This window comes from Abramis brama (assembly GCF_963993115.1).
Source record: "Abramis brama genome assembly, chromosome: 19".
Taxonomy (NCBI): domain Eukaryota; kingdom Metazoa; phylum Chordata; class Actinopteri; order Cypriniformes; family Leuciscidae; genus Abramis; species Abramis brama.
In genome coordinates, this window is record NC_139981.1 from 18,445,052 (window position 1) to 18,470,101 (window position 25,050).

The following is a 25,050-nucleotide window of genomic DNA, read 5'->3' on the forward strand; positions in this document are numbered from 1 at the left end:
CTGCCTGACTGAAAAAACGTTGCATGTTGTTGCTCTGCCTGATTGCAATTGGGTCATTCCAAAGTTCCTTTCTGTAATGTAATTTAATGTAAAATAATATATATTATATATATATATATATAATACATAATGCCTCTGTTTCTTCTTACCATGCAGTCATTTTTCATGGCCCCATTAAATCACATTTTGTGAACATGGATATCATATTTCACAATTTAAAATCCACCCCCATTTTCACCAAATTGTGATAGAATATATAATGTATTAAAATTTTTACTGCTTTGGAATTTGAAATTGCAATTTTCTCTTCAAACCTCAGTACAAACACGAGCAAGAACAGTAAAAACACAAACACAGGGATTATGAAACAGCTCCTCCTTTATTCAGCAGCGCTCACTCAAGATCGCTTATTTACAAGGCATGCCACAACTATACGAGAACTGACTAAAAGACTTCATCAATAATTAATGATCAATATAACACTTACATCAGCTCTGAGGGAGACAGAGGGATGTGGAAGAAAAGGAGCAGTAAAAACAAAAAAGATACATCAATTCTCAATGTTTTCTTGCCCATGGCAGACACGTTTATTTTGATCATTGTCTTACATGAAACAAACGTCTATCTTTAGGGAGTGTGACGACATTGTCTAACTCCCCCTCTGATTGGTCGGCCCCTCAGCCTTTAAACCAGAAAGCGGAGTTAAGCAGGGCTGTTCTAACAACCCCATTACACATGGGTTGGGGTGAAGAAAAGCTTTCGAGAGTTTTCAAGAGGAACAAGGCAGACCCAATCACATCATTGACAAGTAAAAAAAACGTTCAAAAAAACCCAAGATTTGTGTCATTTTTTTTAATAGTGTCCTTGGAGATAGTCATTCACAAGCTTGGATATAAAAGGGCCGTTTCTGTGAGGGTCTGAGAGGGATAAAATAAGCTGCATACATTGGTAAGAAAAGGAGAATCAGAGGTAATGCATTTCTGTTCTCACGTCGGCACACGCCGTAAATAATGCAGAGAAATTTTCACCTCTCAAAAAGTGACCCTTTGCAGGAAAAGACCTGAAAGTTTTCATTATTCATGAATATTTCCTCTTACAAACAGGTGAAACATTTACATACACTCTCATACGATCTCTGACACGCTCAGCCTTAAAGGTACACACTTTTTCTTTCTCTTTATCATACACGCTCTCTCTCTCTCTCTCACACACACACACACACACACACACACACACACACACTTTTCCAAACACACTCACACACACAGGGGTGGCCGCAGCTTTAGACCCCCTGGAACAGGTGTTCAATCATGCAGGGGTGGATAAAAACGTAGGTCAGATGAGTCCTCGTCTCTTCTTGTAGTCCTCCAGGTTGAGAGATCGGCGTGGCGCCCCATCTTTAACAGGCAATGCATTCGAACTCACCGACAAAGACTTTGATTCTGTTGATGATTAAAATAAATAATTAATTAATATAATAATAAACAATAAAATTGAAGATATCACATCATAGGATCAGATAAATATACACTACCATACCAAAGTTTGGGATCGGTAAGTTTCTTTAATGCTTTTGAAAGAAGTCTTGCTCTCTAAGGCTGAATTTATTTGATTAAAATACAGTAAAATACGGATATTGTGAAATATTATTACAATTTAAAATATCCTAAATGTAATTTATTCCTGTGTTGGTAAAGCTGAATTTTCAGCATCATTACTCCAGTCTTCAGTATCACATGATCCTTCAGAAATCATTCTAAAATGATGATTTGCTGCTCAAGAAACATTTCTAATTATTATCAATGTTGAAAACAGTTGCGCTGCTTAATATATTTGTGGAAAGTGTGATACATTTTTTTCAGGATTCTTAGTAAACAAGGTTCAAAAGAACAGCATTTATTTAAAATAATAATATTTTAAATTTTTCCCCCAAACATTTTATTAGGTAAACCTGTTCAACTGATTGTTAATGCAAATATCTAATCAGCCAATCACATGGCTCAATGCATTCAGGCTATATTCACACTGTCAGTCCAAATCCGATTATTTGTGAATCCGATTAGAATATAATCTAAATTATTGACTGTCCACACTGTGTATGTCAACTGTTTGCATCTGATTTGTGTGTCCCGAGGTGCTCTTTCATTTTCCGGAATATCTGCAATGGTTTCTATGGCAATGACGTTGCGTTAAAAGGCATACGCCAAAAACAACAACAGCAGCAGCAATTTTATCTTATTTACAACATGACAATAGCCGCCGCGCTGGACTACTGCGTCTTCTGAGGCAGCGGCAGAAACGCTGGCATTAAAGGCTGGCATGCGTGGCTTTATTCTGTGCCGTTGTCTCCACTGGTTTCAAAACAGTGACTTTCAGCATGTTTTCTATTACAACATCTGACATGCTTATGTTTTACGTGGCGTGAGAAAGTCACATAAACCAGTAATGCCATTTCAAACCGATTAGATGTTTTGCCATTCACACTTGCTCGGATTCCAATTGGATATGCACAAAAATCGCCTTTAGGCATCTAGACATGGTCAAGACGACCTGCTGAAGTTCAAACTGAGCATCAGAATGGTGAAGAAAGGTGATTTAAGTGACTTTGAATGGCCTGAGGCACTTACCAGCATTAGGAACCTGTAGGTCAATTTTGACATCAAAGTCGTGAACTTTGAAAAGGTCCTCTGAGAGGTCACTGTTTTGCTTGGTAACGTCTTTGTCTTTCTGGTTAGCCTGGCCCTGCATAATAAACAAGTTGAACAAGTGAATTCTGGGTCAGAACAGGCTCATGCTGCAGTGGGCTTGTTTGTGAGAGTGTGTTACCTGTTTATTAGCCTGCTGGCTGTTGTCTTGGCCTGAGCCTGAACCGTATTTCTGGTTAAGATGAGCCAAAATAGCGGCGTGTACTGAGGGATCTCTTGCCTTTAAAAACAAAACAAAAATTCAGTTTTTTAAAATGATCAAAAAAGGATGAGAATAAAAGAAAAGTAGAACAGACAGAAAGATGCCTCACATTGGACACCATAGTCGGTTTACACTGCCGTCTGGTGAATGGATCCATCTGCTGGTTCTTCGCGTTCTGACCCTCTGCCTGAAACACAACCAAGACATTTTAGATTCTAGAATATTCTTTAAGAGAGAAACAGCTCAATAAATAAATAAATCCTGACGGGAACACCTACCACCAATGCCTTCTCAGACTCCACAATATTCCAACTCCGATTCCTCTGGTTGATATAGCTGGAAAATAAAATAAAAATAAAAATATGATTATGAAGAGGAGGGGTTAGAGGGTTTGTGTGTACACTACTGTTCAAAAGTTTGGGATGAGTAAGATTTTTAAAAACTTTTATTCAGCAAGAATGCATTAAATTGATCAAAAGTGATAAAGACATTTATAAGTTCTTAATTTATAAATAAATGCTGTTCCTTTGATCTTTCTATTCAAAGAATCCTGGACTGGAGACTGGAGTAATGATACTAAAATTTCAGCTTTGCCATCACAGAAATAAATTACATTTTAAAATATATTGAAATAGAAAAGTTATTTTAAATTGTAATTAGTGCTGTCAAATCAAGTAATCGCGATTAATGGATTCCAAAATACACACACACACACACACACACACACACACACACATAATATATATAGAAATATAATAATTAATATTTACACAAATATATTATATAAACACAAACTTTTATTTTACAATTAATTAAATCACGATTACTTGATTTGACAGCACTAATTGTAATATTTCACATCATTATTGTTTTTACTGTATTTTTTAATCAAATAACTTGATTGGCTAACTTGAGCATGAGAGACTTCTTTCAAAAACATTAAAAACATCTTACAAACCCCAAACTACTGAGTGGTTGACTTGAGTAATAGTAGTATTGAATGTGCATTTCTGACCTGATAGCAGAGATATTTTTGGTTCTCTGTCGGTCAAGTGCTTCTGCCCTCTCCTCCAACTCATTCAACTGATCTTGCAGTACTTTCGCCTTTTCTCCATCCCCACTCTCCTCAGCCATGGCCTGTACACACAAGTTATGCATGATTAGCACAAGTAGGCACATAAACGACACAAGGGCATATCTATATGTAGTACATCTAATCATTACAACCTTCTCTTTGAAAAGTTGTGTTTTCTTCATGGCGTAGTTTGGTGGCGCCTTTCGGAATCTGTCCTTCTCTTTGACAATCTGTCATTAAAAATACTTCACATTAATACAATCATTAAGTTGATAACCATCAGAATATCCTGTATTAAGGACAACAGGAAATGACATCAGTGGGACGTACATCCTCAATGTCTTTGTCATTAAATTTGTAGTTGACCGCCTCCTTGATGGACTGCTCTTTTTTGGAGATCTCATCTAGAGTAGGAAACTGCATTCCTGCTGACATCATCTATGGGGCAGCAACAAGGTTACTACTGGATATGCACATCCCATAATGCTACACTGTGACAGCACTTCTAAAATTAACCTAAAATTCAACTAAAGTTCAAATTTAGTTTCCATAATAAATTAGCTTAATAGAGTAAATAAAAGTTTAAGTACAAATGAGACAAAAGGAAAAAAAAGAATACATACTTTAAGTTTTTTTAATGAACATTCCATATTTAAAACTCACCGCCTCTCTCCATTTCATGAATTCGCTTTCAGTGAACTCCTGATTGGACACAAACTCAAGTCTGAAGACGCGCATGTCATTTCCATGTCTGCAAACATGCAAAACACATTACACAAGTCACGGACGACAAAGAGATGAACGCACATATAATCGGTTTTCCTGTGCAAACGTACCGGAGCTGAAGGCCTTTGTTAGTTCGTGTGGACCCCAGCTGATAAACTTTAGCCGTCTCCACAACATCAGTGATTTCAGCCACCTACAGGATTTCATTTCAGAAACTGTCCATTTACAACTCTGTATATTCCATGTGATATCTTAATGTGTGTTTTCAGGTTGCAGTTGTTTGTGGTATCACAAAAGCTGAAAGATGTTTATTACGTGAATGGATGAGAAACGGTAAAAAATTTCACTGACCCGATAAACAGGCTTGCTGCTGCTGTTTCCAATGCCGATTCGAACAAAACAACCAGTAACAGTTTTAGCAAAGAACGGCATGTGACACCAGCGCTCCAGTTTGTGCCGGGACAGTCGGATCCGATTCAGCTCGTCTGGTAATGACACTGGCTGGGACTTGGGCGGAGCCTCCTCTTTCCTGAAATACAGGAGCACAGTTGATAAACATGCTTATTACAAAGGGACACAACTGTCACACCATTTAAAAATAAATAAATAAATAAATAATAATAATAGAAAAATTCCAATACTGTTTTAGAAATCTTTATTAAATGGCTTGGTTGAATTCCAATGTAAGGGCCTGCTCACATATCGCGTCTTTTGCGCGCGCAAGTTCGTTATTTCAAATGTAGCCGCGCGGTATGCGCGCTCATAATGGAAGCGACGCGGTCGCGGTGCGACGCGCTCGTTTTTTCCAAGCGCGTCCGCGCCGCATCGAGATAAAAACATCTCAACTTTTCCAGAATGCCGCAAGCGCACCGCAGGTCACGTGACAAGAACCAAGCTTAGCAACGACAGACGCCTCCGAAGCGCAACCACCTCGAGCGCTTTGGAAAAAGGAGAACGCGGCGCGCCTAGCGTTTTCGACGCGTTTTTATGCGCGATATGTGAGCGCCGCCTATATGTGGTCTGTTATTTCTTGATAACAGACCGCTGCGAAGTATAACACACCGTTGCCATGAAAAACAGAGTGTTGCTATGGACGCAGAACGGACTATTTTCTTTAGCGAAAGCAATACAATCGTTTTTAAATCAATAAACTCCTTTTTAAATCAATAATTTGTGTCAAATTATTTATTTATTTTGTAGGTAGCCATGTAATAAGCGGGATAATGTATAGCGAGGCGGTTGTTATAGTGAATAACAACCCCTTCAGGCTGATTCAAGACCTGTCGGGGTTGTTATTCGCTATAACAACCGCCTCGCTATACATTATCCCTTACATAAACTTAAAATCTAGAAGTACTGTATATAAATTATAAAATCTATACATCAATTTACATAATGTATACATACACTAAATGAAAAGTTTGGGGTCTGTAAGATTTTAGTTTTGAAGAAGTTAATACCTTTATTGCATTAAATTGATCAAAAGTGACAAGAAAAATATGTATGATGTTACAAAGGATTTATATTTCAAATAAATGCTGTTCTTTTGAACTTTCTATTTATCAAAGATTCCTGAAAAAAAAAAAAAAGTATAATTACATTGATACGAATATGCAGAAAATTCAGTTTTGCAATCACAGGAATAAATTACATTTTAAAATAGAAAACAGTTATTTTAAGTTGTAATAATAATAATACACTTTTCTTTTTTTTTTTTATCTTACTCAAACTTTTGAATGGTAGTGTATGTCCAAGTAAAAAAATTAATTATCATTTTTGATTTAATTTTTAACTGATAATGTAACATTTTATCCAAATTGTTGTTTTAGACTAAGAAGGTTAATCAGGGTATCTGCACAATTTTTAAAGTCAAATTTAAGGCTTTTTAAGACCTTTTTAAGACCTGAAGAAATCAAAATGAATACCGTACATTAGGGGTGCGCAATATTGACAAAAATATGTCTATATATTTTCAAAGGTTTGTTGATAATTAGATGATATTTTTCTGATTGTGTTTATGTACTGGTATCCTGGCTGGTTTAGGCCTGTTGTTGACAGCAGATATTCATAATTTTTATATTCTATAGTGGTCAGTTCACAGTAGTGACCGAAATTAACATTTTTATTAAGGGGCAATATTTGCCACCTTAAATTGATTTCCAGGGGCATTTTCACCCTTATATGGACATTGTTTCTAAACGTATTTAGAGGTATGCATCACATTTTATGTCAAATTCTAACATTCAAATTAAATTATATTAGAATAACACAGTACCAATGTCAAATTAAATCATTAAATTAAAATCCATCCTTGCAGTGCAGAGGTGACACAGAAGCGGCATCAAAACTGGCATTAGCCTACTATATTTACACTTCATTTACAATTGCATAAATAAAGCTATTCAATATTTAAATATGAAATGATTTATAATTTTCACATTTTAATTAAAGGATACTTTAAATATGAAACTGAAACCACCAGTAGGTGGCGGCAAGTCACTGTCTTAATAAGCGAGTTGTTGGAGTCAACCGATTTGATCAAACGGCTGATTCATTCAGAAAAACAAGTGATTGTTCATTGAATCGTTGAAATGATTCGTTCAAAACGCGGATTTCAGTAAAAAACAAACAACAAAAAAACATCGCGGTCTGTTGGACCACGGCTTCATTATGAAATTCTCGTCGGCGATATAAAGTGAAAATTTACAATATTGTGTCCAAAAAGTAACTCACAATGTTAACTTTATTTTTAATTTAACTGTTGTATAAAATAAATAGCACATTTGCAGTTGTGCAAAGGAAAACGGCACTCTTGCTCATGTGATATTCTAATATAACAACATAGTATGATATAAATATAAGACAAAAACTCATTTGGGGACATCTATAAACTGACACATCACGCAGTGAAAGCAAGCAGAGAAACGCGATGTCAGCTCGCACTCGCAGTGCCTCGTACATAGTTAAAACAATGATTACAATATCATCATAGTTCATAGACAACATCGCACACTCCTAATCACATAAAGACTTAACTTACAATTGAACTGACATTTACTCGTTTTCTTCTCTCCTCTCGCGTGCAGGAGACAGACGCAGGCTGATATACTGCCGTAAGTGACGCGAATTGTCACGTGAACAAGCAAATCCACCAAGATAGATTTTAAAAAATAATAAGTAGATAGTTTTAATTTCGAAAGCATTTAGATAAGTATAAGTCAAAGTGTCATCTAAAATTTAAGACCTTTCATAAGTAAAAATAAGACATTTTTAAAAAAACAAAACATGATTTTTAAGACTTTTTATGGCCTTAAATTTGAAAAATCTAATTTAAGACCTTTTAAGACTTTTTAAGGATCCGCGGAGACCCTGTTAATGTAAAGAAGGTAAATCTTCAAATACTTACTCCTCCTCTTCATCAAAAGATGAAGACCTTGAGCTGCGGTCACTCTTTACTGAAGACTTGTCATCATCATCTTCCTCCTCCTCTTCATCATCTGAGTAGACCTCACTTGTCTTCAGCGGCTGCCTTTTGGAAAGGAGCTCAGCTGAAAGGTTAATAGTTATAGATCAGATACTGGCATGACTGGCTACAGAATACTAATTTTCTGCACAATACAAGATATACTTATTGTTTTGCTTTAAAAAAAACCTTAATAAAAGAAATGTTTAAAAATATGCTACATTGTAGTTCGATCACCCTGCATGTAAGTGGCATCCAGTTATAATCTGAGTAAATAGGGTTATTTTGGATTTTTAATGATTAATTCCTATTTGAGATTCTGTCTATTCAATATCTTCTGATTAACGACGAGAAAATGATAAGAAAAGTACCAGTTCTGTTTTTCCTCTTCTCTCTTTCTGCTTTCAGCTCTTCCATGGCCTGTGACTTCTTGTCCAGCTTCTCATCTCTCTTGATCCGCCTCTCTTTGTTGTGGGACATTACCTGCATTAATAGAGAGAGGAAACACGAGTGTAAAACCACATTTGCGTTCCTATTTTAGAAAAGGCTTGTTGGCTATACAGTTTACTTACCACCTGAGTATCAGGGACCTGAGTCAGTTTTCTCTTCTCCTGCTCCTCCTCCTGTTTCTTCTTCTTTTCTTCCTTCTCCTTCTTCTTCGCTGTCTTCAGTTTTTGCTTTATTTCAAACCTTATTGGAAGAAATAAACATTTATTGATAAGAACAACTGTTTCTTCAGAAATTATTTGAAAAGTAAATTCTGACTTCATTCACGGCAAGATTACATTTATTTCTGCACAATACAACCAGTGTTGTTATTATAAATAAACTAAAACTATTAAAAACAATTCAGTAATTGACACCTAATGCATTAGCTAATGTATTTATTTTTTTGATAATTCAAATAAAGTTGAAATAAAATAAATACTTAAACAAAAATGAAAAATGGAAACTAACTGAAATATCTTTCAGTACTAAAATGGCGTATGCCTGCTACAGACTGTGCGATTTCAGCAATCACATATAAGATCATTACAAATCACACTGTACAACATGGATCTAATAAATTTGGGTACGACATGTTTGTAGACTGTACAATGATGACACCTATTGAATCATAGGCTACGGCGCAAGTTAATATATTAGAATAAAACGTCATCAGCATGCGGTAGTGGCAAACAAATAGAGCATATGGCTAGGGAAAGGAGGCCAACTTGGCATGCCAATTTTGTAAATGCAGAAAGCTTCCTCAGCATCTGATAAACAGTGATAGGAATAGTAACAATGGTGTTGTTTTTTTCCTATCAATTCTAGTGCGAGTCCTCATCCTTTTGAAGTACATGCAAAGCGGACTCGCACTCGCAGCACAGAAATCAGTGTCTTCTTGACATGTTGACAACATAAACCAAACTCTTCCAGGCCTCAGACACAACTAGTGATTGAGGCCAGTAGACATCATTCACAGGCAGCCAATGAAAACCATAGGCTGCCATTATGCAAATTTATGATGACTCATTTTGACATTTCAGAATCCAAGTTCATGCCAGTTCAGATTCTTTATTTTAGGAGGTAATAACTTTATTTGTCGTGCACTTTGATCTCTGAAACTTTTAAGACCTTTTACACTCACAAAAAGCTATGTTAAACAATGCATGAAAGGTAATGTCTGAAAAAGCATAATGGGGCACTTTAAAAAAAATACTAAACCCTAAACTAAAATGACAAATACTATAATAGCAAATAATTAATACTAAAATAACACTGAAAACAACATTGAGAATATTGCAGTACTTTAATGCTCTTTTTATTAGCCCGTTGTGATTCCTAAAAACCATGTAATTAAAGCTATTTTCGCAGTTCCGTCTTTTCGACTAAATCAGACCTTGGCTGCTCAGATCTGAGCTTTGAAACTCCTCTCACCTCCTCTTGAGGACTTCTCTCTTCTCTATACGGTTAAACAGCTCCTGTTCTCTCTCCTTTTCCGTCATCTGCTCCAAACGGGCCCTGTCCTCCTCATCCCCCATTAGATCATCTCCATAACCATCCCGGAAAACCTCATCCTCTGATGACGAGTCAGAATCTGAGCTGGAGGATGAGCTGTTACTGTCGGAGTCTGACACCTCACCTTATGAAACGTAAAGCAGGGATAAACACCTTTTGAAATGTACTTTTCCAGAAAACAGCATTACAGAATCCAAACCGCTGCCTTACCCTCCTCTGGAGCCGAACTCTCTGCTGAGCTGTCTCCATTTGAGCTGCCGGATGAAGCCGCCTTGCCCTTCCTTTTCTTGACTGTGTTCTTCTTTTCAGGCCCTTTGCTAGGTTTCCCCTTCTTTTTGGTTTTAGTGCCTCCAACAGTCCACTAATAGATCAATAGAACACATCGATGAGGAGTTTAATTTACAATCAACTTTTGACATGGACACTGAGGATTTCTTTCAGACCCAGGATATTTTCAAAAGTATAACAGCACACACTTCAGTCGCCTAATCAGACATAAGACACAACTGATTCAATGTATTTAGAATTGTGGTACGTTCTAAATGTCACTGTATATTTTGCCATCGAAATGATCAAGACTTAAAATGACAACTACACCTTTTTTTGCTCTGTTAGTACATTTAAATAACCACAAAAACCTGCAGATTTCTGCAACCTTACTGCAGTGCATGCGCCTGAAAAAATGTGCTTTCTCATTACACTAGCTTCTGATTTGCATTGAAAGTCTACATGAAATGGTAATCAATGAGAAAAATAAAATAGTGAGATTGAGATGTGATTTTAACCTCAGGTTGTGGAACAAGTTCACCTTATTGGTTGTGGAGGTTGTGGAACTTCTTTTTAAAATCTATCGTTATTTCCTTTTGAAACCTTATAACATTATTACATTAACTACCAGAAAGATTTGCTACAACAGTAGCAACACCTTAAAACAACACCAAAACTAATATTTGTCTACTGGTTAACATTATTTTCTGTGGAATAACATGCACTAATAAACCACTCAGAATAAGACCAGAACAGTATATTAAACAGAATGGAAATGTAGCAGCAGATTTTTGATTCTGTATTATAACGTACAACTGAGTGAAATTAATTATTAAAGCAATAAATAAATGAGTGAGTAGGTTCAAGTCCTCGGTTGTTGTTTGGATGGAGCCAGATCTGAATGCACACTTGCAGTTGATTGTAAGAATAGGGCAGGTTTAAGTCCAGCATGCGTCACCAGAGAGAAGTCTGAAGTCTCATTTCACTGGACGATCGATTTATGACATTTTTGATCAAATTAGTTTTGACTTCAGAATGAAAAAAATAAAAATAAACATGCACTTGATGATTAAAAGTGTATTCTCACTGTATGATACTGATTTGGCAGACATCCTGAACTTTTACTTGCAGTAATGACTACAATAAAACTGTGATGGTAATTTGCTTGGTTCCTGTTGAGGAAATTACATCAGCTAAAGAAGGCCCGTTGAGAGGAGCAGGATCAACTGTATTCACACATCTCTGATCTTCAATGTTCTGAATGATATTTCTAGACTAGTGTTGGGCGATATGCTCCATAACACAAGTCATATCACCAGCCTGTGAGATCGCAGATACACGATATTATCAAGCGCGGCGGGTGTAATAGTTTACCATCTGATCATTAATTGACTTATTTATTTGCTAACTTGTTTAATAACTAAGTTTTATTATTGAGGGGAAATGATAATCGTTGTCTAACATTTTTCGAGCACAGAGGGAGTTGGTGATTAAAAAAAAATATGTCATGTCGCATAGAAGTATTTCACCCAAGAGCTGAGCTTGTGGATCTCACAACTGTGCATGAGAGTGCAAACCACAGTCAAATATTCACTGAAAGTGAAAGCAAAAACTGACTGAGCTTTTGGCTTCTTTGCTACATTAACGCCGCATTAATTCTAAGAGCTGAATCTACCTCAACATACTGTATGCTGATATCGTTATATCGACTATCTTAATTTATTTCTCCTGTGGACCATACAATAATGATAGAATAATTTTTTTTTTTTTTAAATCAATATTTCTTGTTAAACAAATTTTGTTCTTTATTAAGTCTGTGTTTGAAGCTGCTTTTTTTCCATCGATGACTGATTATTGTGCTGTGTTCGGTCCTAAAGAATATCATTTTAGTAATCTGTAACAATCTGTAATTGTATTTGTATTAGTGCTATTGTGTCATTAAAATGTTTAAATGTGCTATGGAAACAAAATGCCTTGGCTTAAACAACAACTGTATAAATAATGCGGGATGTAGTTTTGTCTGTCTTAAAAACATTTTCATTGAGGAGGTCTTAATCCTCAAATGAGAGTCATTTTTGCAATTGTGGTTATGCGGTGAAGTCGTTATGAAATTATGGAAGGCAAATGAATTGTAGGCCCTAATGTTAATTTGATAATAATAGCCTGATGATAATAATAATAATAATTTAATACATTAATGGGAAAATGAGCCAATTATCATCTTGATATCATCAAAGGGATCGGCATCTCTGACTATCATCTATCGGCACAACCCTATCTAGACGGTTCAAAATAATGTTTGCAGGATTTTTCCTGCATTGAAAAAAAAAAAATGCCAACAGCCAGTCCCGCCCAATATTAATTTAATCATTTTATATGATTAATCTTGCCGTTCTGTAGTACCGATACCCGCTGAAAGCCGGATGCTTTAAAATGCTCCCGTGAGTGTTTGTGTTCTGTGAAGAGCGTCAAGGGGTTTTAGTATTTACAATGCGTTTTTGCAGCGTTGAACTTTGTAGCCAGTCACAGACATGAGCGCGTGAACGCAATATGCAATCAGATGTGTTAAAGTTAGACAAAATCCACTCAACATTTCTCAAAACCATGGCTGAGTTTATGTTCAGCACAAGTTCTGCACGCTCGTGAATACTTTCATTATGTCACATGACCTTTGTAGTAAGTATTCGAGTGTAAATGCAAAATAATAGAGCTACCACTTTTTCAAAGTAATGTGATACTTAGTTGTTCAATTTATTACAAACTTTTCAATCAGTCACACACACTCAGTGACTTTTTAGATATAAATTTACAGATTATTAAATATAAAATTCTATTTATCATCTGTCCTGACTGATTATTTTTTGTTTCAATAATAAATAGGATAGATTAATTTTACAAACTGTTTTATGGATTTATTATCAGTGCTGGGCTCACAGTTCACATAGGAAGGGTACCTTGAACTGTGTGTGTGGATGACCGTGTCCATCCGCCTCCACCAAAGACCATTTTTGACCCAGGAAAAAGCCTGAATCTCCAAAAAATTCAGCACCAACCTTTAGTAACTGAAAAGCTCCATACCTCATCATCACTGTCTGATGTCTCTGAGTCCGTGGAGGCGGCAGGTTTACTAACAGGCTCTTCCTGTTCATCAGAATCCACACGCTTTCTCTTGGCAAGAGACAGCAGCTCCTGCAAAAAGCAGAGGAAGATTGACAGCTAGGACTTTCTCAAGGGAAATTCCTTGTACTTGGTGAAGAAATAAGGTGAATCCCCCTCTTTGTTGTTCATTGAAAACCAAAAGAAAACGTGAAGGCTGTCATAATGTCCACAAAATTCTACTTTATGTTTGAAGCCTGCAGGGAAGGTGTGGCAGCAGAAATAATGCTACATATGCTACTTATGAATGCTAGTTTTAAAGCAGAAAAAGCAGTTTTTCTTTCTGTTTAATGAACCCAAATAGTGAGGGATCTATAAGATTGCCTGTCAGGGTGTCTGCTTATGTGCTGCTCATTTAATCCTGAAGTACAAAAACACATAACAGAGGGATCTGGGATAGTTATAACCCAACACTCACAATGCTCTAACAACCACTATATGGCTGAACAGGGTCTAATCATTTCAAAGCACAGACAGATGTCAAACTCCACTGAACATGGGGTTTTCAGTCCAAATATGACCTGCATTTGAGCATAATTATGTTATTGTACTCAATTAATCTGTTAGTATTAATTAATTTCAGCATAGCACATACATGCAACACAAAAAAATATATATGTATAATATGTATAGTAATATAGTGTCAGTAATCACACTGCTGTTAGCGTTTGTGTTGAGCTCTGTTTAGCTGCTAGCTGGCTAGCTCTGAAATTTGTCAACAACATCGAAATGAAAACAAGTGCACAGGTTGACATGCAGTGTAGTGTGGAGTACTGCCTATAGGGGGCAAATCATGGTTCAAATTCATGTGTTTCGCCAAGCAAGGATTTTCAAACTGGGGTCTGGGGACACAGACCTAAGGGAGGCCTAGGTCATCCGTGTAAATTTGTAATGAAATAATAACGGTAAAAATAATAATACATAAAAATAATAAAATAATAATTTTACAAATATAAAATAAGATTAAATTATTTAAGTAACTAAATTAAAATAAATTAAAATTATAATAAAACTAAAAACAATTAAATTAAAATTAACTTAAAAAATGATTCAATTAAATTGAAAAAAAAATATTTAAATAAATAATAACAGTACAGTACTAGTTAGTAGAAAAAAAAAGTAATGCAACTTAAAATAAACAAAATATTTTCCAAATAATATTTTAGACATATTTATAATATTTCTTTTCACTGTATACATTAAGTCTTTATACAAGCAACTATACAGACACCTTTTAAATTTTAGGCTGGGGGTCCCTCACACAAGGGTGGACATATATATATATATATATATATATATATATATATATATATATATATATATATATATAGGAGTCCATGGCACCTAAAAGATTGAAAACCTTGCCAAACGCAAATGAAATTTTGTATTATTTATTTTTGCTATTTTGGATTATTAATCTAAAACTGAATGTTTCTAGAAATAATCACCATTAAATTAAGTTTTTTTTTTACATTTTAAACTTTAAACCTGTAAATAACTTTTAAAATGTTAAGTTTTATATATAAAAAAGATATTTTCAAATGACCATTAGCAGTTAAGCACATTTTGATACAACAGTAAACTTTATTACTTGAATAGGTCTCCATATTCTTATTTTTATGCATCATGTGACTTTCAACTGTCCAATCAGAAACTGCTTTCAGAACTGTGTGAGAAGAGTCTGTCCGCTCTAGTCTCTCTCTCGTCATATTTCTATGGCTACAACCGAAATAGAAGTTTAGCCGCGGCGCTGTGACGTCATTAAACAGAAAAGGTTCTAACGCACGCGGCCACTTTTGTAAAGCCGAAATAGCCGCGTGCTGCAGGCGACAGTAAAAAGCACGTAAAATATCAAAATTTCAGGTGTTACTGTCTTAAAACCAACACGACGGCACCATATAGGCCCCTGCTAACCAGCTAGCTTCCCTACATCACTTAGCATGGGACTTCAACACCACACACATACACAGTTCTGACACCTTAATGCATCAGAGATCGGTAAACAGCGAGGTTTTTGGATCACATTCACGTGAATGATATTCCTACCTGATCCAAATTATCATCGCTTGCACTATCCTCCGAGTCAGAGTCAATCACGACCCGACCTTTCCGTTTCTTTACATTCACCATGGTTAGCTGCCTGGCTCCCCTGTGTGTGTGTGTTTAAACAGCAGCGCCGCGCTCCTCCACACAAAGGCGCTAGAGCTGTACTACGCATGCGCACACGAAAATCCGCGACGACATACACAGGGTCCGAGATGTGCTGTATTTGTTAATTGTACATAATATGTATACATTTATTTAGCCTAAATTATAATATTATTTGTTAATCACTAAATGTGATGTGGGTGGGAATCACCTGCGAGAGATATTTGGTGGCGGTAGGACCATAAGCACGTGTGCTTGTTTCAGGTAAGGACAGATTATATGACGGACTACAATGGCACAAATGAGTAATACAAATTAATTGCTTTTCGAGACATATTTTACTTATATTATTTTATTATGTTTTAGATATGATAAATGTGGTCACCCTCAGTGTTTGTAGCATATAGCTGTAACATGTAATAACTGTCATTTACATTCAATCACGCAGTGGCTTTTTCATATGACTTCTGAATGTCATCCAGTCCCATTGCTCATTACAGTCAAGTGAACGTGTAAGTGTTTGCAAAGAAAAGAAAAAAAGAGAGATGGCTGTAAGATTTTCAGGGGCTTTTTACATGTAAGATTTTCAGGGGCTTTTTACATGTTATTGTACTACTGTGGTGCTCTTTAGACTAGGGGTTTTCAATCTTTTAGATTCCACGGACCCCCATTTATGCATGATCGTGCTAAAATTTAAAGGGCAGCCGTATATTTTCATGTATAAAGACCCAATTTAAGCTAATTCAAATGGACATACCATGTACCATACCAATTTAAAATATGAATTGGAAAATATATTGTATCAATCAATCAATTAAGTTTTTTTTACCCACTATAGTACTGCACTGTTAAATGTATTATGCATTTAAATCTCATTTTTGTTTTTTACTCATTTAATTTAATCCCAATTTTATTGTTTACTTAATTATTTTAATCTAAAATGTATTATTTATTTTTACTGTAATTATCATCTAGTTATTTACTTATTTATTTTAATGTATTTATTTATTTGATTCTTTTTAATTTTTAATTTATTTTTACATTTTCAACCCCCTGGGGTTCCCCAGAGCCCAATTTAAAAAGTGAAAACATTTGAATCCAGAAGATCAACCGTATGTTATATGACAGTAAATATAAAAAGGCATTTCATTTTCATTACATATGATGTTTTCATTTTTTTCAGCATATTCTACTGATCTGGTCACAAGAGCTACTCGTACCAAATGGCTGTATCGAGGAAAGCATTAAAAGCTCTGTCAGGAGTTTATGGAGTAACTCACAGGCAGCCACTGTTATTTCCATCTACGCTCGGATGCTCAGCTATACTGAGCACCAGGAGCGTCTTTGAACGAGATTACCGCAGACCGGGTCAGCCCCCAGACACCCGTTGGCCTTGGCAAAAGATACACTTTGATTTCTCCAAAGGTGTGGAGGGTATCAAGAAGCACATTGGATTGTTGAAGGATGAGTTTGTCCAACGCTGGACTGGACCTGAAGGAAGGCCATTACTAGAGCACATGCTGGAACAGACCCGTGTCCAGTGGGAGTTCCGTGGGCCGGAGAGTCTCGATCAGTGGGTCGTGTCATCTGATCAGGAAATTGGGGGCCATAGTGTGGCATACACCAAACTGGGAAAGAACAACACCACGTGTTTTCTGTACGGGTCTTTGTGCTCCACGCCTCCTCGTGATGGAGAGACTCGATACAGTGGATACTGCACTCTGCGCTCCAAACAACCTTTGGTCAGTACATCTCTCTGTCTGATCCATAATCTGATTACTTATTCATCACATTTCAGATGTCTTATTCAATTCTTTTCTTGCTGTCTGCTTGGTTTAATAATGAATAAAGACTGAGCTTTCTACAGGACTTTTTTCAGTGGGGATTAAAGTTATTAATGAGAATAGCTAGGATGAAAAGGTTTAAATGAATTTGTAATATAATGACTCGTTCCTTTCAAAATTATATTTTCTATTGTGCATTAAACTGACACAAATGACATGAAAACATGGTTTAGACAAAATCTTGGATTTACAATACCGTTCAAAAGTTTGGGGTCAGTACATTTTTTAAATAAAGTAAAGTCTCTTATGCTCACCAAGGCTGCATCTATTTGATGCATCTGTATTTCAAAAATACAGAAAAACTGTAATATTGTGAAATATTAAAATAAATGTTTTCTATTTTAAAATATAATGTATTGCTGTGATCAAAGCTGTATTTTCAGCATCATTACTCCAGTTTTCAGTGTCACATGATCCTTCAGAAATCATTCTAATATGCTGATTTGCTGCTCAAGAAACATTTATTATTATTATTATTATTATCAATGTTGAAAACAATGTTGTGCTGCTTAATGTTTTTGTAAAAAAAAAACTGATTAAAAAAAATTCAGGATTCTTTGATGAATTGAGCATTCAAAATAACAGCTTTAATTTGAAACAGAAATCTTTTAAAACATTATAAATGTCTTCGTCACATTTAATCAATTTAATAATGCATCCTTGCTGAATAAAAGTATTCATTAATTTTTAAAAAGTCTGATTGACCCCAAACATTTGAACAGTATTGTATAGGCGTGTTTTCAATTTAGAATTGAACAATTTATGATGAAAGTACATTGAAACACTATAATTCATGAGTTGCAAGTTATTAGAAAACATTAGAAATTAGAAACACAGCTTTAGAGTTTATTTGCATAAATTTACATAGATTTAAATTTAGCCGTAAAGAGGAAATAACATGTTATTTGACCTTATAATATTCCTCTCTGCTGCAGGCCTCATTTGACAGAAAAAAAACCTATGACTGGTCAAGTTTCAACACTTTACATATGCGGATCCGGGGAGATGGAAGACCGTGGATGGTAAATGTGTCTGCTGAGACCTTCTTTTCTCATCAGAGAGATGACATCTACAGTTACTTCCTCTACACTAGAGGGGGACCCTACTGGCAGGATGTTAAGGCATGTCTTAAGAATTTTACATTAATGGAAATCTAGAGACACTTCATCTGCAGTTCATATGAAAGTGCATTTAAATGAATCTGTTTTACACTACATTAAAAGTTTGGGGTCAGTAAGATACTTTTAATCATCAAGGAAACATTAAATTGATCAAAAGTGACAGTAAAGACTTACATTGTTACAAAAATTCCTTTTCAAATAAATGTTAATGATAATGTACCAGCTGTTTCTACAAAAATATTTCCTGTTTTCAACTGATAATATATCAGTGATATATATATATATATATATATATATATATATATATATATAAATTGTAATGATATTTTGACAGTTCTCATGGCATCTGTCTATATATAGTTCATTAGAGCTTTGATACATGGTCCTGGTATGGGAAATTTAATTCAAATATTTTTTTTATTAATTTTACTGTTACATTTACTGTATTTATGATCAAATAAATGCCTTGGTGAGCATGAGACTATTTTCAAAAAATCGTACTATGCCCCAAGCCTTTGAACAGTAGGTTTTGAACGGTCCAGATCTCTTGCTTGTTAAAGGAGAAGTTCACTTTCAAAAAAACTTTTGCTGATAATTTACTCACCCCCATGTCATCCAAGATGTCCATGTCTTTCTTTCTTCAGTCGCAAAGAAATTAAGGTTTTTGATGAAAACATTCCAGGATTTCCCCCCATGTAATGGATTCTATTGGGACCCAAACGGTAGAAGGTCCAAATGACAGTTTAAGTGCAGCTTCAAAGGGCTTTAAACGATACCAGACGATGAATAAGGGTCTTATCTAGCGAAACGATCGGTCATTTCCAAAATAAATAAAAAAGTTTAAGTTTTATAAGCACAAATGTTCGCCTTGCTCTGTTCTGTGATGCGCGTTCGTGACGTCACGTAATACGCAATTACGTTGAAAAGGTCACGCTTGAAAAATTTCTGTCCTGAAGAAAATGTTCTTTTTGGCTTTTTAATATTAAAACACCCAGGATACGCACACGAAATGGGCATTTTAAACGATAAACTGACACAAATACATTTGAAAATGTGTATATGGTCCTCCTTCCGCACATTTGTAAACACGTCAAGTGTGACCTTTTCAACGTAATTGCGTATTACGTGACGTCACGAACGCGCATCACAGAACAGAGCAAGGCGAGCGTTTGTGCTTATAAAACTTAAACTTTTTTATTTATTTTGGAAATGACCGATCGTTTCGCTAGATAAGACCCTTATTCATCATCTGGTATCGTTTAAAGCCCTTTGAAGCTACACTTAAACTGTCATTTGGACCTTCTACCGTTTGGGTCCCAATAGAATCCATTACATGGGGGGAAATCCTGGAATGTTTTCATCAAAAACCTTAATTTCTTTGCGACTGAAGAAAGAAAGACATGGACATCTTGGATGACATGGGGGTGAGTAAATTATCAGCAAAAGTTTTTTTGAAAGTGAACTTCTCCTTTAATTGTAAAATCATCACTATGTTACAGATCCCATTCTCCAAGTTTTTCCTTTCCAGTCGGGGAAGAATACAGGATAACCAGCATGTCCTCTGGTTAGATAAGGTCAGCATGACTTTATTTCCTCATAGTTTACCTAGAAATTGATATGAGAATCATTTATCCTTCTATATCCTCTGATGATACATTTATGAGTATTGTGGTGTAAATTAATCATACCTCAGATTCAAAACTTGTTTGTGTGCTCTTAGGTAAAGAGTATTGGTTTTACACTGGGGGACAAAGCTGACGGTCCATTTCAGCTGGAGATCGACTTCATTGGTCTGTGTAACGACCTTGCCCACACAGAGGAGTTTGCATATGAGCTTTACAAGAGAAACCCTGAGGTCTAATTGGATTAAAGAGGATTCAGCAATCACAGATAACAAACGTTTTATTAAAAACTTTGTAAAAAAAAAAAAAAAAATCATTGGATGTATTTTTTGCAGGCCGATATCTTTAACACATACACATATATACACACAAAAAATGACCACATGAAGGACAAAGAAGTACAAAATGATAATTTATGAATATCGCTCAAGTTCAAATAGACATTTTGTGTGACCAATGTTTTAAGTGACTACTGTTTTTGTCCCAGTACAAATGTAACCATTCATACCAAATACAATTCATCAGGGCATCTCTTCACACATAAATCAAAAACAATGTTTAAGATATAAAATCCTCATCTATAAATGGATTGAAGAAATTAAAGATTTTGTTTGATAACCTCACTGCACATGTTTACAGAAGAGTAAAAATGTAAAAAAGTTTGGAACAAAACAGACAAAGGTACAGTGAGTGTCTAAAATAGCAAAACAGAAAAGACAATGGATTTAGGCCATGACCAGGCCTCGTCTGGCACCCAGCATATTCTCTTTCTTCTGTTTTCGGTCTACTGTGTGCTTGGCACGTCGCTCCTCTCTGAAGGTTAAAAAAGGCAAAGCATATTCAGTGATAAAGTTATTTAAGTCTATGAGACAGATCAAATTTAAATGCACACTACAGTTTAAAGTGGGGTCGGTGAGATTTTTTTTGAAGTTCTTGAAGTCTCATGTTCTCCAAATGCAATATAAAAACAGCAATACTATGAAATATTACCATTTAAAAACTATTTTCTATTATATTTTAAAATGTAATTTACTCCTGTGATGGCAAAGCTGAATTTGCACATGATCCTTTAGAAATCATGCTAATATGCTGAGTTGGTGCTCAAGAACCATTTCTTATTACTATCAGTGTTGAAAACAGTTTTGCTGCTTAATGTTTTAATGGAAACATTTTTTCTGGATTTTTTATATATATAAAATGTTGGAATTAACAGCATATAAAAATATAGAAACAGAAAGAAACATTATAACTGTCACTTTTGATCGATTTAATGCATCCTTGCTAAATTTAAAAAAAATCTTAATGACCCCAACCTTTTGAACAGTATTGCATCTCTCAATGCATAACCAAAATGAGCATCTAACCTGGTTTGAACTTGGTGCTGTTTATAGTTTTTCTGGTGTGAAGGAACAGTCTGAGATTTATTAAGTTCTGTGTTCTCCTGTGCAGCTCCGAAAACCTTCAGTTTTCCTGCAGAAATTAAAGATGACAATGAATAGCAAGCAGATACAAGATTCAATTCAAGAAAGGAGTGTCTGACACATTAGTCCCAGGCATTACATTATATATTTGTCTGAGTGTGGACAAACCTTTGTGTGGTTTGTAGGTGAGTGGACGAGAGAGACTGGCCTTCAGATCAAATTTATTCTTGTTGGTGGTACCAGGTGTGACTGACATGCTGTTGTTCCCATTAAAAACAAACGGAGTAACTCCTGCAAAAACCAACAACAAATGAAACCAATGCTTCATAAAATCACAGTTATAAAAATGATTAGCGCAACACAATGGCATTACCCATACCAGGTGTTTTATTGATGGTGTTGACACTTTTATTAAGTTCAGGTTTGGTATGAACATCAGATTTTCTCCCCGGAGTGGAGATGAGAGGGACAAGAGGAGACATACGAGCTGGAGTCTTTACCAGAGAACGCTTGTATTCGTTATCCTGAGTGGCCTTTGAGAACCTAGAGACAGAAACGCAGCAGTTAGGTGAAAAGTCACTTTGTCAATGCTTTGCTTTAGCACCTATATTTAACTTGATCTCAATACTAAAATCATTATAAATGTAAGTGGATTAAAGCATACTGATGTATTTACCTGACATTGATTTTATTGGTGGTGAGGACGGTTGGCCTGAAGGTGGCGCTGTCCTTCAATGCAGACTTGCTGGCAGTCTGCTGAGTGAGCCTGCGTCTTTCTGGCACCGGTTTCTTCTCCTGCACTCCAGGACTGAAGAGAGATGCTCGGCTAGAAGGCGCCTTCTAACGGGAGACAATACCAAAGCTTGCTTATGATTCAGGTCAACCTCTTCCAGAAATAACAAACTTGTTTGACTCAGACACAATAGAACTGTCATTCAACAAGATGTGAGATTTCTTTCCATAGTTTTAGAAAAGATATATGAAGACCTCCAATGCAAAAGTCTCTAGAAGCCACCTCTGTCAAAAATGAGATAATAATATTGAGTGAATGCTAATAGTATATGTTTATCAAATACTTTCACTTCAAACTCACTAAATCCCAGTCTCAGCCCATTCAGAAATGCCGGTACTTGGATAGAAACCTATACATAGGAGCCTGATAAAAATGTTAATATTAAACAAAAATTTTAGACGGACTTAGAGGCTTCTGCATCTGAAGTCTTCATATGTCAATTTAATCTAAAAATATTTGACACAAATTTACGATCAGGATGTGTGCGAATTCAAAAAGTGAATCCTGACAGCTGACAGGAGTTGTTCGGTGACTTACAGTTTGAGCCTTTGTCTCGACCGATTTCTTCAGCGTCTTTTCTGACAGTGTCTAAAATTACAAAAATAAATAAATATATAAACCACTAATAAATAAAACCCTTGGAACTCAAAATAAAGTGTGAACTCCAAAATGTAAATTTTTTTTTTTTTTTTTTTTACTATTATAGTTTAATTCATATTTTGAATTAGCATATTTTAATGTTTATATTTAGCTTTATGTGTTTGTGATTTTAGAGCATCAACTTAAACTTTTTTCAAATATTTTCAGTAAGTTGCCAAAGCAAAATTATAACATTTTCATTTAATTTCAGGTTTCATCTAATATTTCTATTTTATTTTATTTCAGCTTTATTTCAAATAACAAAAAAAGGTAATTGTTACCTTCAGCTCCTTGACTGAATTCCTGATCACCTCCATTTGTTTGTTCTTCCTTTGCACATAAGAATCGATGGACTCCAACTTTTTGAAATGAGCCTCATGGAGTTTTTTGAAATCTGGGAAATGGAGATTTGCAAATGCATTACTGAAGGGCAGAGCTCAGAATATTTGGTTACAAATCTTAAATGAGCTCAGACGCAACAGTCATCTAAACAAGAAACTGTCATTTGAATATTACAGGAACTGGAAAACATATTTTCTTTTCACATATATAGTTGGAAGGATCGTATTACTAGGAGTTGTGGGCCGCAGCGTAGGTTTCCTCTTCATCAGACCTTCATGACGGGGGATTTTACCCACGGTTCTTCTCCCCACACCTGCAAGATATACATTTTAAAAGTCATCACCGCATACACTGTACAAACACAAACTAATAAATAACCTCCTCAACTCCCTTATCTATTAGATTGTAATTAAAAGGATGATTGATAATATATACTCTCCACGAGTAACTTGAAAGCCTCACCTTTCACACTTGGCTCTGTAGAAGCATCTTCAGAGTCTGGATTGGTTTCCCCAGATTCTAGAGCTTTCTCCACAGTATCCTCTTTAGTAGAGATTTCAGGTGGAATCAGAGTCTGTGTGTTCTTGGCTGAGGACACCTTCCTTCTCTTGGAGCCCCTTCGGCTCTCCTCTTGTGCAGGCTTTTCCTCAGTCTAAATATTACATATTAAAAACAATTAATTACAAAATTACATAACGTTTATAAATTAGAATAAAATATCTGTTCTGTACATATGCTCGTGTATACCTGAGCAGTGGCAGGTGGGGAGCCACTGAGCTTTCTCTTGGCAGTGCGTCCTTTTCCTCGGCGCTCGGTCACAAACGTTGCCGTGTGCGCGCTTTGCGCGTCAACGGGCGGGACAGCATCATCGTGCGCGTCGGCTACATCATTCCCCTGCAAACAATGCAGTGCTGCTTCTGTTATTACAAATCTTCACATTTCGAACAGATTATGGGTAACAATAAACAAAGATATTACTCACATTTTCCGATGTATGCTGTTGTTGTTTTGAAAAGTGCTCTTTTAAAGCTTTCAATAGTTTTTCAGCCTAAAAGCAATTAAAACCAAGCATTTAGAAAATAGAAAACATACAGCCACAAAGTAAGAGTTAAAATCCAGTATATATATACATATATGTATGTATGTGTGTGTGTGTGTGTGTGTGTGTGTGAATATAATGCAGATCATTTAGTAGCCTACACATGGGTTGGCAGCATGCAAACAGCACTGCATCACTTATAAGTTAACGTTCGCCTACTTAGTAAACGCGATGTACCTTCATATTCGCTTTCATTCCAACTTCTTTAGCGAGGCGCTGCAATTCCGCATATTTAAGCGAGTCCAAATCCATTTTGTGGATAATCTTAATGCCAAATGCAGAAATATAACGTAATGTTGACCCTCTCACTGGTATACAGATCGGTTTGTTTAGGTGGGACTTGCCGTTTGAAAAATGAAATAACCGTGTTTCAAAAACAGGCTTTTCCGTTACATGATTGGTTGAGAAGCCCATGACGACGCTGCA

General features: G+C 35.7%; 3 protein-coding genes across 4 annotated transcripts; 1 reads left to right on the top strand and 2 right to left on the bottom strand.

Moving 5' to 3' along the window:
- Positions 1-360: 360 nt before the first annotated feature.
- Positions 361-15,811, bottom strand: rtf1 (RTF1 homolog, Paf1/RNA polymerase II complex component). Its single transcript, XM_084092318.1, has 18 exons — positions 15,642-15,811; positions 13,518-13,628; positions 10,383-10,533; positions 10,092-10,296; positions 8,744-8,861; positions 8,543-8,654; positions 8,115-8,256; positions 5,060-5,237; positions 4,819-4,901; positions 4,646-4,733; positions 4,313-4,420; positions 4,135-4,212; positions 3,923-4,044; positions 3,186-3,243; positions 3,017-3,094; positions 2,827-2,925; positions 2,628-2,742; positions 361-1,442 (listed from the first exon to the last, which is right to left on the bottom strand). The coding sequence occupies exons 1-18, from the start codon at positions 15,723-15,725 to the stop codon at positions 1,336-1,338; spliced, it is 2,037 nt and encodes a 678-aa protein (XP_083948444.1). The 5' UTR covers positions 15,726-15,811; the 3' UTR covers positions 361-1,335.
- Positions 15,805-20,948, top strand: ndufaf1 (NADH:ubiquinone oxidoreductase complex assembly factor 1). Of its 2 annotated transcripts, XM_084092321.1 has the most exons (6): positions 16,006-16,048; positions 16,192-16,255; positions 16,927-17,485; positions 18,523-18,708; positions 20,208-20,282; positions 20,429-20,948. In XM_084092321.1, exons 3-6 carry the CDS (start codon positions 16,967-16,969, stop codon positions 20,567-20,569), a joined length of 921 nt encoding a protein of 306 aa, XP_083948447.1. In that variant the 5' UTR covers positions 16,006-16,048; positions 16,192-16,255; positions 16,927-16,966; the 3' UTR covers positions 20,570-20,948. The 2 variants fall into 2 exon arrangements, with proteins under 2 accessions (XP_083948446.1, XP_083948447.1); XM_084092320.1 differs by lacking the exon at positions 16,192-16,255 and having other exon boundaries at positions 15,805-16,007.
- Positions 20,593-24,988, bottom strand: nusap1 (nucleolar and spindle associated protein 1). The gene is made up of 12 exons (XM_084092319.1): positions 24,802-24,988; positions 24,508-24,573; positions 24,273-24,419; positions 23,988-24,177; positions 23,755-23,838; positions 23,465-23,577; positions 23,082-23,132; positions 22,428-22,591; positions 22,131-22,294; positions 21,920-22,042; positions 21,695-21,800; positions 20,593-21,143 (listed from the first exon to the last, which is right to left on the bottom strand). Exons 1-12 carry the CDS (start codon positions 24,874-24,876, stop codon positions 21,056-21,058), a joined length of 1,371 nt encoding a protein of 456 aa, XP_083948445.1. The 5' UTR covers positions 24,877-24,988; the 3' UTR covers positions 20,593-21,055.
- Positions 24,989-25,050: the final 62 nt, after the last annotated feature.